The sequence below is a fragment of the Trachypithecus francoisi genome, unplaced genomic scaffold (assembly GCF_009764315.1).
Source record: "Trachypithecus francoisi isolate TF-2019V2 unplaced genomic scaffold, Tfra_2.0 Lachesis_group0, whole genome shotgun sequence".
In the NCBI taxonomy this organism is placed as follows: Eukaryota; Metazoa; Chordata; class Mammalia; order Primates; family Cercopithecidae; genus Trachypithecus; species Trachypithecus francoisi.
In genome coordinates, this window is record NW_022681453.1 from 137,526,504 (window position 1) to 137,540,691 (window position 14,188).

General features: G+C 45.1%; 1 protein-coding gene across 1 annotated transcript in view; it reads left to right on the plus strand.

The window, feature by feature from the left end:
* Positions 1-14,188, plus strand: part of MYRIP (myosin VIIA and Rab interacting protein) — a 427,956-nt gene that overhangs the window by 332,865 nt on the left and 80,903 nt on the right. Inside the window, exons 5-8 of the mRNA XM_033212116.1 lie at positions 121-201; positions 4,259-4,356; positions 4,573-4,653; positions 7,360-7,503. Of these exons, the coding sequence (XP_033068007.1) occupies positions 121-201; positions 4,259-4,356; positions 4,573-4,653; positions 7,360-7,503 (404 nt within the window). The remainder of the gene's footprint in view (positions 1-120; positions 202-4,258; positions 4,357-4,572; positions 4,654-7,359; positions 7,504-14,188) is intronic.

Consider the following 14,188-nt stretch of genomic DNA (forward strand, 5'->3'; position numbering starts at 1 on the left):
CAAGGCTAACAACCCAAGTGTGTAATAGCAGTCTGCCAGTTCAGTGACACAGTGCATCAGTGTTCACTGAAGACCTTTGATAATCATATTCATTCTCTTCTCCCACCCCTACCCTGCCAGGAGGAAGCCTTTTTGAATCAAACCTGGAGAATGAAGGAAGCATTTCTGGCAGTGATTCAACATTTTATAGGCAGTCAGAAGGTAAATTTGCTCAAGAGTTTACAGCTACTGGGAAGTTGGAGGAATAGAAACACCTACAGGTACAGGTACTGCCAGGGTCCGCCAGGTGCATTGTTACCCCAGATGCAACTATCTACTACTATGCGTGAGTCTCCCTGGGTCACTTATTATTGCCAATTGCATGAATCCATCATGTGGCCATCCAAAGTGTGGCCAAGGGAACAGCATTCATTGCCCAACCATGGATACTTTACAGTCAACTAGTAAATATTCTTCTGGAGTTGGAACATATCAATCAACCCACTCACTTGTGCATCTCATATTAAAATATTCCCTTAAAGAAGGTATCATTTACTGATTAAATTCTACTTTTTTATACCAATATAATTGCCCCCTTAGAGCAGTGGTTAAAAGCAAAACAAACTTCTAATTTCAAATAAAACTTTACCACTTCAATTCTTTGTCTGAAGTACTGGACATTGATAATCAATGCCCCCTGAATTGCCTTCCTCCTATGACCCCTACAGCTCATCTGTACCCTCTATTCTCTCTTTGGGTGCTGTGATGGTCAATTTTGTGTGTCAACTTGCCTGGGCTAAGGGATGCCCAGATAGCTGGTAAAACTTTATTTCTAGGTTTGTCTGTGAAGATATTTCTGGAAGAGAATAGCATTTGAATCATAGACTGAGAAAAGAAGATCTGCCCTCATCAGTATGAGTAGGTGTCATCCAATCCATTGAAAGCCCAGATAGAACTGAAATGCAGAGGAAAGGTGAATTCACTGTCCCTCTTCTGAAGCTGGGACATCCATCTTCACCTGCCCTCAGACATCAGAGCTTCTGATTCTTGGGCCTTCTAACTCAGGACTTAAACCAGCAGCTCCCCCATTCCACAGCCCTTCACATTTGGACTGAATTAAACCACTGCTCTTACGGGTCTCCAGCTTGCACACAGCATATCATGGAACTTCTCAGCCTCCTTAATCACATGAGCCAATTCCCATCATAGATCTCCTATTTTATATCTATATATATCCTATTGGTTCTGTTTCTCTGAAGAACCCTAATACAGGTGCCTTCTCATGAAAATTCTGTCCGCTGTTATCCTTATTACCTGCAGCTTCTCCATAGGTGAGCACACACCATTGTACCACCTCAAGTGCACCTCCATTTGCTGCTGAGAATGCCCAGAAATGCCCAACCTTGATTTCATCCCAGAGTTCTAGGCTCAGATTTCTAATGCTTGGCCATTAGCACCTGAAGATCCTATAGGATTCTTAACCCCAACTTGTCCTAGTCAAGTTCTTTAGCCACTTAGGTCCACCAGTGAGAGATATGTTTCCTTCAGTCCCTCTCCTCATTTCCCCCAAGCTACAAAAGTACTTGTCAGCTCTGTTTTCAATCTTACCCTTTTCTCTCCATTCTAAACCCCTATCCTTCATACCTCTCTGCCTGAAACTCTCCGGTATTAGTGTTAATTTCAGTGGCCATCTGTATCAGCAGGGTTCTCCAATACACTAAATATATATGTATGTACATGCACACACACACACAGAGATTCCTTTTAAGGAATTGGTTCATGCAGTTGCAGGGGACTGGCAAGCCCCAAACATACAGGGTAGGCCAGCAGGTTGAAAACTCAGACAGGAGTTGCTGCTTCAGTCTTCAAGCTGAATTTCTCCTCTAGGAAACTGCAGTTTTTGCTCTTAAGGCCTTCCAAAGGATTGAATAAGACACACCCACATTGTGGAGGGCAACTCTTACATGAAGTCAACTGATTGTAGATGTTAACCACATCTAAAGAATACCTTCACGGTAACACCTGGACAAGTGTTTGATTAAATAACTGGGTACTATACCCTAGCCACATTGACACATTGACCATCCCACCATCTAGCTGGTCTTCTGAACTTTGGCCACTTTACCTTCTTAATCTTACCCCCAACGCTTGCCAACCTTTCTCTCTGAAACACTGACCTGAACCTTCACTTTTTACCCAGTGTTCCACATCACTTTCATCTAAGAATTATAATCATAGCATCCAAAGCCTTCCTAGTTACAGCTCCAGGTGCCTACCTTCCAGGAGTCTACACAGATAGTTATGCATGTCTCTTAGTGGTTACTTATATGTCTAATCACCCAATATCTTGGAAGGTACATGAAAGCATGGACTCAGCTTGTCCATCAGGTTGTCACTGGGGCCATCACAGAGCCTAGCACACAAACGGTACTCAGTAAACATTTGTTTGATTCAACAAAAATTTGTACTATTTTCTGTGAAAAATACATTGGTGACTATCTTGAAGAAGAGAGAGGGGAGACACAGTGTCTACCACCAGGGAGCTCTTAGTGTGTGTGATGACAATTTATATCGTGTAGGCTCTAGTTATCAAAACATTGGAAAGACTGTGCCACCTGGTGGTGTGCAGAGCCATGGGCCGAGCTGCCCCTATGTGGCTCTATCATGACTGTCATAGCTGGCTTGTGACATACTCATCAGCTAGCTAGATCACTTTGACCTTAAGTGGATTGTTTAGAGACTTTATTATGTTTGCCAAATTATACTTTCTGTCTACATTTGTGTCCTTAAGAGTCTAAGAAGCTTGAATTATTTTTTAATTGAGTGATTAATGAATTGATGTATTCACACCCTGTCTCATTCAACAAAGAATTTTCAACAGCTTACAGGAGATTTGTATGTGTTAAATAATATATGAGTAGGAAGATTATAAATGGAAACAGGAGGTTGAAATTGGGGAAAAGGAGACCCAGGTACCCAGCTCTTGCTGACCTACATTCCTGCATGTGATGTGACTTGGACTTCTAGGGAAAACTAAGAGAAGGATGATAGAAATTCTCACAAGTAAGAAGCTGAAATCTAGGATCTCAAGGGAAACAGAACTTTTCCCAACACTTAGCTCCAAAAAGAACTCTTCACTTGGGGAAGTCCTTTACTTTCTCTCATTTGTTGCCATATCTTAAAAAAAAAAGTCCACTAAAAATATGGTAGCACGATATTTTTAAATCATGTTAGCTTGTATTCGTGTCAGTTTTGTGATTAAAATCAAGGGCTTTGAATTGGAAGGAATTTGGAATGGAATCCAAATTCAAATTCAAAGGAATTGGAATCCAACTGGATTCAAATCTTAGCCTAATTGTCTTGCTGCGTACCTTGGGTGAGTTATTTAACCACTCTGTGCTTGAAATTTACCATCTGTAAAATTGTACCTATATGGCACCTACTTACCACTGGATTTTTGACAGAATTAACTGTGATCATGTATGTGAAACTCTGGGCCTGGGGCCTGCCATGTGGCTGAGCTCTGTGAGGTTGGCCAGTGTTGTTAATACTGGTTGATAGTCTAAAAAATTATACCATAGAGTTTATATTTGCACTAAGTCATATGCACAGCCCAGTGTCCTTAGTACATTTAATAACATTTTCCCCATCATCACAATAATACATTATATGGACAAAATAAAGCATAATCTTTATCTGAGAAAGTGGATGAAGAGCCATTATTTCCTTATATTAAGCCCTTTTGTTCAGTCATCTTTAAGCCACTCTGTGTGCTTGGACCAGTGCTTCATTTTTGTATGATCATATTCATACAACAATGAATATGATCAATTCTTGCTCTCTGAAAGTGACCTGTAGGAAGGGGCCAGGGGCATGGAGCCTTTCTGGATGATGAAAGCAAGCCCAGAACCTGGAACAGACCTCAAGCAAAGGGTGGGGCTGAAGGGATTTGAGAAGATTTGTTAGAGGAGGAATTTTTGGGCCAAGCCTTGGGGTCCATGGGAACCAGCTCAGTTATGGAGCACGAGACTAGGAGGGAGGAAGAATGAGACAGCAGGCATGATATAATCAAATAATTTGTTGCATATGGGGCTCGGGATGTGAATGATGCATGGGAGGCAGTTGGGAGGCAGGTGGAAAGGGCGAGGGCTTTGTGCGCTGTGGTAAGCAGCTTAGAACTTATCCCAGAGCCCTTGAAGAATTTAAGCAGAAGAGCTTGAACAATCGTTTTACTCATCATTCCCTTTTAGAAATGCTCTTTGTTCTGTTTCCTGTCTAGGACATAGTGTGATGGACACCTTGGCTGTGGCCCTACGGGTGGCTGAAGAGGCCATTGAGGAAGCAATTTCCAAAGCAGAAGCATATGGGGACAGCCTGGTAGGACCCCTCCTGCTCCTCTCTGCAGGGGGGAGGTGTGGGTTGGGGTCCTGGCTGCCAGGAGAAAGTACAGGTTGTCAGGAAATCAGTGTCTCAGCAGCTCTGACTAGAGCAGGGCCCTCCCTCTGCTTTTGTGGTCAGGATTCTCCTTGCAAAGTGATTGCTGAGTCAACCCAAGTCCACCCACAGCACACAGCCATTCTCTTCCCTCCGCAGGACAAGCAAAACGAAGCCAGTTACCTGCGGGACCACAAGGAGGAGCTAACTGAGGAATTGGCCACGACAATCTTGCAGAAGGTAGATGGGCCCTGGCAGTGGGATGGCTGCAGTTTCCTGGTTGGGCCCGGAGTAGGGACTCTGGCAAGTAGCAGATGAAACATGGGGAGTGTCTCTGGTACTGTATCTTCTGTGCCTTCTCACTTTAGCCTTTTGTGCCCTGGGGACCCATGCAGAGGGAATGTATTGCACTGCTCTGCAGTCACTCCTGCTAGCTCCATGCCCTATGCTGTCCCTTGCACAGTGTACCTGTCAATGACTTCTGAGAAACCAACCACCCCAAAACTCTGTGGCTTTTGACAAAGATCTTTCTGTCTTCCATAACTAATTCTCCAACACCAACTGAGAAGTGAAATTCCATTCAGATACTAACTTCTTCCTGCAGTTAGTGCAGACCCCACAAATTAAGGGCCCAGTCCCACAAGACTGCCACTACTTCAGACACCAGCCACAAGTTTCAAGTATCCCCAAGCCACCACACTTCTCCTTAGCCTGCTACAAATTTGGGAGTTTCCATGACCCTGGACCCTCAATTCAATGATTTGCCAGAACTCACAGAACTCAGGAAACTGCTTTACTTACTATTACCAGTTTAAAATAAAGGGTACAGGTGAACAGCCGGACGAAGAGATACACAGAGCAGCAGGGTCTGGGGACAGGATGTACAGAGCTCTCATGCCCTCTCTGTGAACATCACTCTACCAACACATTGATGTATGCACCAGCTAGGAAGGTTTCTGTGCCTTGTTGCATCAGAGTTTTTAGCCAGGTTTCAGTATGTAGGCATGATTGATTAAATGATTGATTACCTGATTGAATGCACTCTCTAGTCTTTCTGCTCCCAGCCCTCTAATCATGCACTGTAGTTGGCTTTTCTGGCAACCTGCCGCCATCCTGAAGTTATCTAGGGCTCTCACCTTGAATCACCTTGTTAGTGTAACAAAGACACTCCTAACACTCGAATAATTGCGAATGTTTTTTGAAACTGTGCCAGGAAATGGGGACAAAGACCAAATACAGACACCCCTGAACTTACAGTGGATGGGGTTAAGTCCAGATAGTAACCCCATCCTAAGTTGAAAGTATCAGAAGTCAAAATGCATTCAATACACCTAACATACTCTTAATATATCCTAGCTTAGCCTAGCCTATCGTAGACGTACTCAAAACTTGCATTAGCCTATAACTGTTCAGAATCATCTAACTCAAAGCCTATTTTATAATAGTGTTTAATAGCTCATATCATTTATGGAATGCTGTCCTGAATACACAGTGCTTTCCCACCATCGTAAAGTCCAAAAATCTTAAGTCAAGGACTATCCGTATATGTGTTTTGTTATGCCACAATTTACTTCTTGCTCACACATCTGCAGTGGCTGCACTTTAAGCTGTGGGTTGGGACAAAGTCGGCTGCAGCATGTTCACTTTGGGTCCCAGCTGAGGGCACATCAGCTGCCTGTGGCCATGACAGGAGCACAAGCCAGCAAGAGGAAGCACACAGTGCTTATTAAGGCCGAGGCTTAGCTCTGGCTTTCAGTTACTGACTCCCTCCTCTCATCTCATTGGCCAGAGCAAGTCACACATCGAGCGCAAAGCCAAGGGCTGGGACGTAGAATCTCCCTATACTAGGAGGGTCTGCAGAGTCACACTACAAAGTGCTGTATGCAGGAAGTGTTGAAAAACTTCAGTCTTCCCTTTTGGTCATAATAATTCACATCCCTTCCATATGCCAAGTAGACTCACCACACCCAAAGACCCACAAATGTCTCATCCAATCACAATTCAAAGTACATTTGATCCAATTTTAGCTCCTTTTTAGCTGGAGATCTGTAAACTAAGCAAACGAATGATCTCCCCCCATATACCCAACATGCAATGTTTGAAGAGGGACAAGGAGACAGCACTGGCCCCACCCATCTGCAGAGGGGAAGAATGGGAGGCACTGGGGGTCACTGGTCCTCAGCAATTCTGAAATCCTGCTGGGCAACATGGCTGGGTCCCCACCCTGCAGGGGAGATGGCACCTCAGTTCATTGTTCTCTGGGCTCTCAGCCTTCCTTTTTATCCTCCTGTCTGGCCTAAAGGAACATTGAAGAATATGCCCATCTTGGTGGCTTAGCACATTTCTTGACTGCTTCCTGCCTATAGGAAGTTGAAAGCCCAGAGACCTTGGTACAGATAGACTCATAGGTCCAAATGACTGTGCAAATGAGCTGGATCTGGAGCCATTCTGGTGACTCTTGGTGTCTACCCCCTTGAGAGGGCTTCCAGATGCTTCCTAAAGTCAGGACTTACAACCAGAGGCTCTGGGTTTGAAATCCAGCTCCACCATTTATGAGCTGTGTAGCCTTATCCAATAACTTAGTGTCTCTGAGCCTGTGTCCTCATCTATAAAAATGGAAAGAATTACAGTATGTACCTTCTAGAATTAAGTGACGTAGAGCTTACACAATACCTAACGTGAGGTCTGACACATGCTAGACACTTAATAAATAGAAGAAGCTGTTAACATCATAAAAGGATTATTTGCAAACTGTAGAATGCTTAGTATGCTCAAGGCTATAGTTGTACTGGTTTCTCATAGAGCAGATCTGAAACAGCCTAGTGTTCTGTTGACATTTAAGCTTGTAAGTGGCTGAAAAATATTCCAAAGATGGTCCCAGTTACCCCAGATAGCATCAGGAGGCCTCTCTAATAACTTGCCCCTTTTTTGTCCTCCCCTCCCCAGATTATACGAAAACAGAAGAGCAAAAGTGAGCAGCAAGTGGAAGAAGAGCCAGGATGGCCACATCCCCAGAGTGGCAGCACAAAAGTGGCAGATGAAGGGACCTCAGCATCACCTGGAGGCCACCGCACTCCTGCTGCCCTCTGGGTGAGTCCCCAAGCAGTGCTGGCCTATCCTCCACATGTGCAAGTCTGGGGCACACATGTAACCCCCTGTAGTTGAATCAGGTGGCCGCTGGTCAGGGTAAAAATTTCAAAAGGATGGGGAGCGAAATTGAAAGAGAAAGTGAGTGTGAGTCAGGGGCCAGGAGGGGTAAGAGAGGAGAGAAAAACACAGTCTATTGACAATTATAGAAATAGATTTTACACAGAGACCAATTTAGGAAAAATACAAATGCTGATAGGCTGCATTTTTTTTTCATTCTGAGAAGAATTAGTACTGAGTCCAGTGGGGGGAAATAACTTTATAAGGACCATGTGTATTCTTATAACCTAGATTGCTTGCTTTATTGAAACTGAAAAGTGACCGCGAGAAAATTGCCACTGCTATTTCAACCACCAAAATGGTCACATCTGGACACAGGAAGTCACAGTGTGGAGCCAACCTTTCTGTCTGTCACCTTGAGTCACAGAGCTCAGTGGTCTTCCCACGACCCCAGGGTTTAGTGCTGCTCCTGTCTGCAGTGGAGTTGCTGAGCCTGTCACATCCATTGTTACTGGTTTGAGTAAGCCCAGTTGAGAATGTGCAAAGCGCTGGGGAAGGAGCTGGGTGGGGTAGGTTCTGCAAGAAACCGAGGGACTGGCCAGTAGGGCTCTGGTTCTGCTAGATATAGGTGCTCACAGTTTGGGACACGGCAGCACACAGGTTCACTTCAAAACTGGAAGTTAGGCATGGGAAAGGCAAGGCCAGGGATCTGGCCTAGACTGGGGGTCTAGTGGCATTCATCCCTGCATGAGCAGATTAAAACAAGGGTGTGCAAAGCAGCATATGGTAGACTTGCAGTCCACAAGGGATCAGCATAGGTCACCTACATAAACTCCCTTGTCCTCACCAACTGCCAGATGCACAGGGGTTACAAGGAGTATCTTTATGGCTTTATCAGAGATTAAACTTCATTGATTTATCAGCAGAACCTTTCTTTGTCAACATGCTGTCAGCTTGTTTTACTGCTGCTGTCATGCGTATACTTAGCACCAAGGAGAACAAAACAAATAGAAGACTCCATGCCCACCCTCCAGAGCTTTATAATCTGGTTAGCAAGGCAGGAGGGGACACGGGTAAGGCTGGTAAAAAAAAAAAGAGAGATAATGGGAGACAGTTCATCATTGGGTGCTGAGTTGAAAGATTAAGAATGGAAATGGATTTGGAATTCAGACAAGGGGCCTTTCCAGCAAGGAGTGGAAAGGGATCCTACCGGATGGAGCAGGGGAGCAAAAGTCCTTCAAATAGCCTGTCACTCAGACTGGTCACAAAATCAGAGCTGCAGTTCCTGGGCTCAGGCTGCAGGCATGACATCACCTTGCATTTGGGGTCTTTCTGAAATATTTTCTGCAAACTCAAAGTATCAAGTCTTGGGGAGTTCCAGAAAGTGGAAATTCCCACAGCACCCCAGACTCAACCATGAGTCAATGAGTCAGAGGCAAGAACAGAGAGCTTGGGCTCTGTCTCTGCCACTCCTGGGGTAGGATTCTGGACTTGCCCTTGACTAGGTATGAGACCTTGAACAACTGTTTAGTTTCCTGTCTGTAAAATGGAAATAATAAGACCTGCCCTAAAGGATATCTCTGAGGATTCCTTGTGTGGCCAACACAGTCTTTATTGAGCTTCCACTATGTGCAAGGTACTGTGCTGGGTGCTTGTATTACTTTGTTCTCGTGCTGCTAATAAAGACGTACGCAATACTGGGTAATTTATAAAGGAAAGAGGTTTGACTCACGGTTCCACATGACTGGGGAGGCCACACAATCATGGTGGAAAGTGAAGGAGGAACAAAGTCACATCTTATGTGGTGGCAGGCAAGAGAGTGTGTGCAGGGGAACTCCCCTTTATAAAACCATCAGATCTCATGAGACTTATTCACTGTCACAAGAACAGCATGGGAAAGACCTGCCCCCATGATTCAATTACCTTCCGTCAGGTCCCTCCCACGACGTGTGGGAATTATGGAAGCTACAATTCAAGACAAGTTTTGGGTGGGGCCCCACCAGACCATATCAGTGCTACAGAGACAGTGGTCTCTGCAGATACAGCAGACTCCACCATCTAATGGTGAAACATGGGGAGTGCCATAAACAAGTAAATAACAACAACAGCAAAAAACACAGGGGTATGTATTTCAGGAATTGTCATCAAGGGGATGGAGGGGAGGGAGTGCTGGGGACAGATAGATGCTTGGTTAGGGAGCTGTCAAGGAAAACCATTTTTAGGAGATGACATGAAACCAAGACTTGAAAGATGAGAGGTCTGGGAGCAGTAAGAGGAAGGGCACTACTCCAGGGGGAATGATGTGTATGGAGGCTCTGAGCAGGAAGGAACTTGGCATGTTCAAGAAATAGAATAGTGGTTATGTGGCTAGAAAATGGGGTAAGGGGCACAGTGGCAGTGGCAGGTGACTAAATGAGACGTGGACATAGTTATTGCTCTATTATTAACTTATTTCTACATTTTGAAATAAGGGTGACTGTATCTTCAAGGTATTCCCTATGAGTTATGAGCTGTACTTCACTGTGTTTTGGACAGCAAGGCTCCAGGCCCAGAGAGCAGAGCTGTTGGCATATCACTTACTCACCTGCTCCAATTCCCAGACCACCTGCTGCCACCAGCCCAACCCCACTGTGGGTCCTCATCAGTGCCCTCTCCCCTTCCTTCCCACACACAGCCAGATGGCATCAGCTTGCTTCTCTTCTAAGATATCAACTCACCCATTAGAACACTTCCATCCACTCACTGCATCTTGGGGCTGTCTCCTTCCTTTATCAGAAGCTGAAAGCTCTTTCTCTGACCCTGTCTCATTTCCCCTTGCACTAAAAAGACCTCACTCCCCAGAAACAGACCTTTCTTGATTTTTCCTATTAGCATCAGGTGACTGCAGTTCTGCACAGTAACTAAAATTCTCACGTAAATCCCGTGAACAGAGAGGCATGGGAAGGGAGTCATCACAGAAAGCTTGAATAGTAATGTTAATAATGGAGTGATAGTCAGGTATCTATAGTAATGACACAGGAACAATGCCTTTTCTTTATATAAATTTTATATGCAACGGGCTTTCACACATTGTTTCCTTAGCTCCACATGTGAGCACCCTGCATTATCCCCATTTTACAAAGGAGTAAACTGAATCATAGCTACCCCAAGCCACTGGAACTAAGTGGTTGCAGGTCTCCTGGTTCTGAGCATTTCCTACACTCTGTTGTCTCCTGTTTCCTTGGGAAGCTCCAGAGATGGAATGCCTGCTTCCCCACCAGATGGTCGCTGGATCTCCTTGTCATGCATATGGTTAAAACTGGAAATAGTGCCCCTCCCACCTCCTAGAGACCAGAGATGCTCTGTGTATCATTAGAGATGTAGGACAGTGGGCTCTTGTATCATAAGCCAAAATGGTGGGCACAACAGTGATGACAGCCAATAGTGTTCCCGTTTCAGCAGCAGGACAGCAGAGGCATTTCATCCACACGCCTCAGCGAAGCATTGGCTGAAGGCAGCTTCAAATAAACAACCATGACTCTTCCCAAGGGGAATCTCCCACTTGGCTCATCAGCTCACTGGAATGAACTCAGTCCACCCAGGACACAGGCGTGGCCACCGGCTGTTTTCACTGAGGAAGACATTTAGAGGCACAAGCCAGAGTCTCATGGGATTTCCCTTTGGTTTACTAAAACAAATACCTCTCAGGATTTTATTTGTTTTGTCAGAAAAAAATCTGTCTTGCCAAACGCCTGCCTCCTGCACAGCATAACTCATGGCTATGCTTTGACATCAATGTAAAGAGAACTTAAGCATTTTTTTTGAAGCAAAGGGAGGAATATTATTTATTTTGAGATTTTTATATAAAAATGGGGCCTAATGGAAGCCCCTCCCTGAATGTAACATATCTTTTGAATTTCCATATGCAATACTTCGCAAGATACGTCCACCTTCCCCCAGCTTGAATCCACCTTTTAGGGAGGGAGGTGGGAGAGAACTGTGCGGCTGTAGTTTGGGAAAGCACCATCAAGGATACTGACACATACCCTTGGGTAAGCACCTCTCTTGGCATAACAGTGTAACCACCCAGATCATATGCCTGGCAGGGGTGCAGGCACCTTACAGGAGGAACAAGATTATCAGCTGGCTCTTTGTTACTGCAACCTTCATCTTTATCTTAGACATTTGATCAAGGAGACTCCCTCTTGTCCTCTCCCTGTGAGTTCACACCATCCCGTGATTTTCAATATGTAAACAGCATACTTTTTGTTAGCAGTATCAGGAAGGAAGAAGTATATGCTCTGTCTTCCCCCCGTTCATACTTACACTCATGGGGAGCTGCCCCAAGCAAAGAAGCCTGAATCTGAGAGTAAAGAGAAATCTGTTATGCACTCAGCTAGGTCCTGGACACAGTTTTCCCTTGAGAAGCCACTATTATCAGCCCTTTCACGATTGTCTGTGGTCACATGTGTTCTGGATTTTCCACAGCTCAGCACCGGGTGTGTAGTAGGCATCTTGCAGTACAGGTCCATGGCAGTTGATGGCAGAACAAGTCTGTTAGCGGGGCTGTAATGGAGACCTGGACTTGAACCTTTCCCTTCAGGTTTCCAGGATACCTGTGGAGGAGGAAGAGTGTACTAATTAAGGTCCCAGCAAAAACACTGGGATCCATACCCTCATAAATCATCATTGTTAGTACCTGACTTGGTTTAAAGACAAGCACTGTGATTAGAGCTTTTAAAAAATGTTATTGGAGGCCAGGTGCAGTGGCTCATGCCTATAATCCCAGTGCTTTGGGAGGTCAAGGCGGGTGGATCACAAGGTCAGGAGATTGAGACCATTCTGGCTAACACTGTATAACCTCATCTCTATTAAAAATACAAAAAATTAGCCGAGCATAGTGGTGGGCACCTGTAGTCCCAGCTACTCGGGAGGCTGAGGGAGGAGAATGATGTGAACCCGGGAGGTGGAGATCGCGCCACTACACTCCAGCCTGGGTGACAGAGCAAGACTCTGTCTCAAAAAAAAAAAAAGTTATTGGGATGGAGAGCTTGCACTGTCCCAACTGTGGTGATAAGAATGCATTAAGTCTTAATTCATTGGCTTATTTAGAAAGGCCTATACTAAGTCCTAGCCTGAACGCCGCCAATACTTGAAGTGGTGAAACAGTTACTCATCTGTCCCCATTGGGCTTCAGTCATCTACATTTAAGAGGACAAGCTAAGGTGATTCACAGAACCCACACTGGCCAGCTCAGGAAGATGAGCCAGATATCCCAACAGCAATGACGGAAATGACCTGGATCCTCCCCTGACCTTATTCCCACTTCTCTTTATCCCTCCCTCCTTTTGTCCTTGTCTCTGTCCTGCTGCCCTCCCTTCCCATTCTCAGACTCCCATTGGGTGTGGTTCCCCATGTCTTGCCCCCCGATGGCACTGGCCTGACTTCCCTTGGGCAGGAACCCTCTCACCAGTACCATAGCAGGGCCAGCCTGGTGCCCACCAGGGGTGACACATATGGTAGACAGGGTCAGCTTTCTCAAATGCTGTATACAGCGTGGCTGGGCAGACTCATGTAGGCTAAGCCACTCCTTTACCTGGCCCTAATATCCTATGATGAAAAAGCCTGCGCCAGGAGAGTGAACCCAAATTTCAGACCACTGGTCTAGAACTTAAGTCCAAGAGTTAATTTCAGGTCCAAGAGTTAGGACCCAAAAGGGACTGACCCTGGCCAAAGCCACTGTATGGCATACCTCTGGGAACCCCCATTCATATGGAATACAATGCTATTAGTGCCTCCTGGGGATGTGCAGCTGCTGCTGAGGCAAGGAATGTGAGAACCATTGGTTGAGGACCATGCACTATGTTTGCACATCACATGTGATTTCTTTTAATCCTGGCCACAACATTAGGACATATATTATTAGACCAGTTTTATGGATGAAGAAACTGAGGCTAAAGCATTAACATAACTTGCCTAAAGTCATACAGGTAGTAAGAAGTGGGGCCAGAATTTGAGTATCTCTTTCCTGCTCCAAAGCTGTTGGTCAAACTTCTTCCTCTCTAAAATGAGATCAGTAGTTCAGTGATCTCCATGGTCCCTTTCAGCTGAGAGGTTCTGAGGCTGCACTGTTCAGTATGGTGGCTAAAAGCCACAAGTGACTATTTTAATTTAAATTAAATAAAACTAAAAATCTAGTTCTTTGGTCACACTGGCCACATTTCAAGTGCTCAGGTGCACCAGTGCCTGGTGGTGACTATGTTAGACGGTGCAGATGTAGAACATTTCCATCATCCATCAAGTTGTATTTGCACAGCACTGGTCTAGGGATTTAGATAAAGAACAAGAGATGAACAAATGGCATAAAATCAGAAATACAAGGCCAGGTACTGTAATCCTGGCACTTTGGGAGGCTGAGGTGAGAGGATCATTTGAGGCTAGGAATTCGAGACCAGCCTGGGCAATACAGTGAGACCCCATCTCTACAAAAAATAAAAATAAAAATTAGCTGGGTGGGCTGGGCACGGTGGCTCACGCCTGTAATCCCAGCACTTTGGGAGGCTGAGGCGGATGGATCACCTGAGGTCAGGAGTTCAAGATCAGCCTGACCAACATAGTGAAACCCTGTCTCTACTAAAAATACAAAAAA